The sequence below is a fragment of the Camelina sativa genome, chromosome 5 (assembly GCF_000633955.1).
Source record: "Camelina sativa cultivar DH55 chromosome 5, Cs, whole genome shotgun sequence".
In the NCBI taxonomy this organism is placed as follows: domain Eukaryota; kingdom Viridiplantae; phylum Streptophyta; class Magnoliopsida; order Brassicales; family Brassicaceae; genus Camelina; species Camelina sativa.
This window is the reverse complement of record NC_025689.1, coordinates 8,910,562-8,916,686: the sequence shown is the minus strand read 5'-3', so window position 1 is coordinate 8,916,686 and position 6,125 is coordinate 8,910,562. Positions and strand designations below refer to the sequence as shown.

General features: G+C 29.4%; 1 protein-coding gene across 1 annotated transcript; it reads left to right on the top strand.

Moving 5' to 3' along the window:
- Positions 361-1,506, top strand: LOC104789034 (putative F-box protein At2g33200). The gene has a single exon (XM_010514786.1). The coding sequence runs from the start codon at positions 361-363 to the stop codon at positions 1,504-1,506; it is 1,146 nt and encodes a 381-aa protein (XP_010513088.1).

Here is a 6,125-nt window from a genome sequence, read left to right as displayed (position 1 = left end):
AAATTCTTCACAAGTTTTAGATTTTGCTTTAACTAGTTTTATGAGTCCAGCCTAATTTACTTTAACCTGCCCAATCAACTTTTTCTAAAGTTAATTTTTTTAAAAAATTATATTTAATTTTAGGCTTAAACTAAACCACATTCTACAAAAAAAAAAAAACACTGAAAGATATGATGCTTAAAGTAGTTCTGAACTTTGTGGACAAAGATGTATTCAAAACTATTATAAATAAAAACGTGATAAAACTTTTGTAGGACTTTTTTATAACATTGTAAAATGTATTATATTTATATTAAGTGTAAATTTTTTTTTTAATGTTTTGACCTGGATAAAAAAAATTCCTGGGTCCGCCATTCGGAGATGTGTTCCGATGCCATGCAATTGATTTTCGAATGCTTAAGCTGTTCAGATTTTCATCGAGCAAGAACCGTTTGTTCAAAGTGGTACTCTGCTTCGAAATCATGCGTTGCAGCATCATGGAATAGGTATCCATGGATGATACTTTTCCCGGAAAAATCTTCCGTCTTGAATCCTTTCAAGGGTCTGTTCACTAAGTTGTCTGACACAAATTCTTGTAAGCTGTTCGATCCTCGAGAAGAAAAGACTTACATGACAAGATCATATCTCGGAGACAAATTGTCCGAGAGCCGTAGCCTCGCGAGTCATGGTAATTGGATACTGATGATGAATCCGAGTCTCGATTTCTACGTCTTGAACGTGTTTACCTGCGAGAGAATCTATCTTCCGTCTCTATCACTCCGAGGTCAAGTGAGATTCCAAAGAAAAGACGGTGGTGGGTTATTCCTCGAACACTCTTGGTTAAATCGTGAGACGATCATCAACAGGTATATCGAGACGGCTGTTTTGTGGATCGATGAGAAGACAAAAGATTTTGTCGTTTGTTGGATTTACAATGATCAGTACTTGTTCTCATACAAGAAAGGAGATGATTCTTGGTGGCACCTTGAAGGAACAAAGTGTTTACATATGGCTTACAAGGATCAAAAGCTCTGTGTTTATACCTCTGACCATCTCATCAAGATTCTTGATTACTCTGGTGATATCCCGGTAGAGATCATCGAAGAAAACCCTTATTTGAATCATCCTTTTTACTATGATCCGAAACCGTGGGAATACATTTGGAAGAGGAGATTAGCGATCACGACTTCAGGAGATGTTCTAATCATTCTGAGCTTAAAAGGAGTCCTTGAGTACCAAGAGAAAATTTTGTTCTACATCTTTAAGTTGAATCTTCAAGCCGGCCAGGAATGGGAACGAGTAGATTCTCTGGGCAATGAGATATTGGTTTTTGGTAAAGAAGAGATTCTTGGAGGAGTCATCTATTTCGTTCCTGATGATGTTTGGCCGGAGGCGGCCAATAATGACCTTCAAATATATACCGGTGCCTTTGATCTTTCAACAACCAAAATAATATGGACTCTACCTCAACTTTATTATTACGTGTACAACATTCGCTATCGCTGGATTGTTCCAGGGATCTGTTAAGAATGTATCAACCGCGGTTCCTTTTTAGTTTCCAATTTTATTTCTATTTATTTATTTCACTAGGACTCAGACCCTCCGCGAGAGGAAGTATTTTAGAAAAAAAGTAATTTAAATTTAAAATTTAGAATTATACATTATGAAATTATTTGAATGTAACATAATAGACACAAATATTATTTAGAATAGACGCAAATTTGCAAAACATATTGTTTAAAGTATTATAAATATAAAATATTTTTATGAAAAATTATGGTAAAGAGCTACAATTTAAAAAAAAAATTATTATGACAAAGTAATTCTTACTGAAAATATTAAACTAATGGTTATAATGAGTAGTGTAATTTTCTATTAAATAACTATAATTAAAAATATATTTAATAATGAGTGAAACAGTATCAACGGATAATTAAAATTAAAATACACAACTCAAAAGAACAAAATAAAATAAATTTTAAATGTTAAAATAGTTTTTAACAAAAAGTTACGATAAATAGACACAACTGTAAATTCTATATTAAGTTTTATTAAATTTTTATATTACTATAATCATTTCTAAAATTTTAGTTAGATGATAGAATAACATTGAATATTAGATATAAAAAATAAAAAATAATTTTCAAATTATTTAGATTTAACATAAAATGAAAAATTTGTTTCAACGAAGAATGATTTGTTAGTTATTGATGAAGAGTCAAATATATAGAGAGTTCAAAAGATATGACTATTTAAATAGACACACCTATTAGAACGAAAAATTGTGATAAAAAAATATGAATAAAATATAGTGAAAAGATACAACTCTACAATGAACAAATACAATTGTTTGAGTTTTTTAAAAAGAACAAATAAAATCAGTCTTTTTACAAAAATGTACTACGAAAAGTCGCAACTGTTGTTCTCATTTATTCAGATTGTTATTTTTTTAAAAAAATATTAAAATATTTTTTTAATGGAAAGTTAAGATAAATAGACACAACTGTAAATTAAATATTAAGTTGTATAAAATTTTTCTACTGCTATAATCATTTCTAAAATTTTAGTTAGATTATAGAATATATTCAATTATCTAGACTCAACATAAAATGGAAAATTTGTTTCAACGAACATGTTAGTTAGTGATGAAGAGACAAATATAAAGAGAGTTCAAAAAGCATGACTATTTAAATAGACACACCTATTAGAACGAAAAGTTGTGATGAAAAATTATAAATAAAATATAGTGAAAAGACACAACTCTACAATGAACAGATACAACCGTTTGAATAAAAAAACAAATAAAACATTTTTTTACAAAAAGGTACTACAAAAAATTGCAACTGTTGTGTCTGCACTTGATTATACCTGCAAACTGCTTCTAAATAGAAGGCATCTTTATTACCATATTCAAAAGTCAAATCCAAAAGATCATTATATAATCCATCTAACTCTTGGAAAAAGACTCTAGGTATAAAATTAACTAAAAGTTGTAAATTAGATTCATCATTCCAAAAATCTTTTGTTAAATCAAGAATTGGAGGAATCTCTTTACATTCAAAAGAATGAATGCTAGAGAATAATTTAGAGAGCTGTAAAAACCGTTGAGATTGAAACTTTATATTATTTGTTGTCATGGCAAAAAAAAAATGAAAACAGTTCAAACAGAAAAATATATATAGATTTCAAAAGATACGAATATTCGAATAGACACAAATCTACATTGAATAGTTGCAACTTTACAAAAAAGCCGTTACACTGAACAATCGCAACTTTGTGTAAAACACAATTTAAATTTTCTACAGATTTTTTTGGAAAGTTATCCAAAAAGTATGATTGAAAAAACACAACTTTTGGTGGCATTTATTCGGATTGCTATTATATATAGGTACTTTCATTAATTTTTTTTATATAAAACTAACTAAAAGTTGTAAATTAGATTCATCATTCCAAAAATATTTTGTTAAATCAAGAATTGGAGAAATTTCTTACTTTTAAAAGAAAGAATGCTAGAGAATAATTTAGAGAGTTGTAAAAGTCGTTGAGATTGAAATTTTATATTATTTCGTGTCATTGCAAAAAAAAAAAACAGTTCAAAAAGACAAATATATATATTTCAAAAGATACAAATATTCGAATAGACACAACTCTACAATGAACAGTTGCAACTTTACAAAAAAATCGTTACAATGAACAATCGCAACTTTGTGTAAAACACACAATTTAAAATTTCTAAGGATTTTTTTGAAAAATTATCCAAAAAGTACGATTGAAAAAACACAAGTTTTGGTGGCATTTATTTGAGATAGATTCATCATTCCAAAAATTGTTTGTTAAATCAATAATTAGAGGAATTTCTTGATTTTTAAAAGAATGAATGCTAGAAAATAATTTAGAAAAATAAATAAACTGTTGAGATTGAAGTTTTAGTTGATTTTGTGTCATGACAAAAAAATAAAAACAGTTCAAACAGACAAATATATATAGATTTCAAAAGATACAAATGTTCCAATCAATACAACTTTACAGTGAACAGTTGTAACTTTTCATAAATAACCGTTTTAATGATCCATCACGATTTTTCAAAAAATATCTAAAATGTACGATTGAAAAAACACAACTGTTGGTCGCATTTATTCGGTTTGTTATTATTATATAGATTACTCTTTGGTGACTAATGTGACTTAACTAGTTAAGCAGAGTTTTCAAGAATCATAGTATATATGTGACTTTTGCATTTCTATAGTTTTCAAGAATCATAGTTTTTGTGTTACATCATTATATATATTCCTGCGGCAAATCATTCATCTATTAACCTCAGCCATGTGCTTGTTTACCCAACATCAGTTCTCAATCTGTAAGGATACAGTTTCATAGTCATGATCTGAAGTGTGTTGCAGTCTATGGCAGAGCCGTTTCAATATTCGAAAGACACAAATATTAATGGATTCAATATTATGTTTTAAAATTTAAATGATTTGATTTGGATGATTTTAGAGAACTTGTTATGATTTTATTATAGGGAGATTCTCATAAATAGCACAGTTTTAAGTTTTTCTTCCAATATTAGCACACACTATTGAATGTTCCAAAACTAGCACAAAATTATAAATCTTTAATTCTGGGAAATCTAATCATTAAATATAATTGTCTTTTTATCTCATCGACGATTACAAATATGAAATTTTCATCCTCCGTGAGATTCGAGATTGGGTCAAAGATATGGCGGAGACTCACAATGGTGGTGGTAGATGTCCATTTATTTTCTTTTTGTTTGGTGCTTTTGTTGTTTGATCGCAACTCGAAAATTATGAGGTTGTGAATTGATATAGTGGCGTGGTTGGTAGCTCTCAAGTTGACGTCTCTCGTCGATTTTGGATTGGCTTCTCCTCTACCGTTCCTGCTTTACTCTGGTCTCTGCATCTCCAGTTCTCTCTCTCTCTCTCTCTCTCTCTCTCTATGCTGAGAAGCTCTCTCTCTCTCTCTATGCTGAGAAGAGATAATTTACAAACTGTTATTTCTTTTGCATGCTTTTTTCTGATTGGTACTCTGGTTTTTCTTGTAAGGTTTCAAATTGGTAGATTTGGGACTAATATTTTGAGATATAAGCTTATACAGATGTCCACATTGATGAATTTGCAGGAAGGATTGTTGAGAATTCAAGAAAATAAAAGGTTTGTTCGTATTTTTGAAATTCAGGAAGCACAGTTGAGAATTCAGGAAGACTTTCCTCAAACATATTTCTAGATTTCAATTTTTATTGCAAAAACTAGGATTGAAGATTTCTCCAAGCTACTTACGAAACAAGATGCAAGTGTGATTTGGATATATTTAAAGAGAGTGTGTTGACATTTCATAGGATTATATTCTTTTATCCAGTTTTACTTTATCTGTTTTTAGACATGTATGATGCTTGTGAAACATTTTTGGATTGTTTTTGTACTTTTGTGTTTATGCGTCATGACTGTGTCATATGTTTATGTGTTAGCACTTAGTTTTAGCAGTGATTGAACTTCAAGAACGATTCTATAAAAATTTGGGAATAATTCTATGAAATTCAAGAAAGATTCTATGAAATTGAGGAAGGCTTACTTGAACTTCAAGACGACCTTCATAATTTTTTTTGGATTTTCTAACATCAAGATGTGCATAAAAAAAAGTTATTACCACTTACTAATGGAGTAATCTACTAATATTTGACACATTGAAGCAAAACAAAAAGAAAATCATTTAGAAATACATTTATTTAAAATTTAGGAAAGATACAACAATACTCAGGAATGACTCCTTGCAATTCAGGATCGTTTTCATAAAAAAATGATTGAAATATCATATGAGATTACATCTTTTAAAGATGTTTCCTGTATAAACCTCATAATGTTTGAAAAACAATTAATGCATAAAACTCATCATATTGGAGTAATCTATGATACATTAAAGCACCACAAAAAAAAAAAAAGATTCAAAAATTATTCATGAAGGATTGAGTGATGATGTTTAGGAAGGATCCTTTAAATTCATGATGGCTTTCATAAAAAGATAAAAAGCTGAGCTCTTTGGCAACTACCATGATTTGAATCTTAAACGTGCAAAAATCAAGCACCTTTTTCACGCTCTTCATTCCCGATCTTGGGATCGAAATACTC

Bases quoted from the DNA above. Each gene is read 5' to 3' on its own strand.
- LOC104789034 (XM_010514786.1), top strand. From the start codon at position 361: ATGTGTTCCGATGCCATGCAATTGATTTTCGAATGCTTAAGCTGTTCA.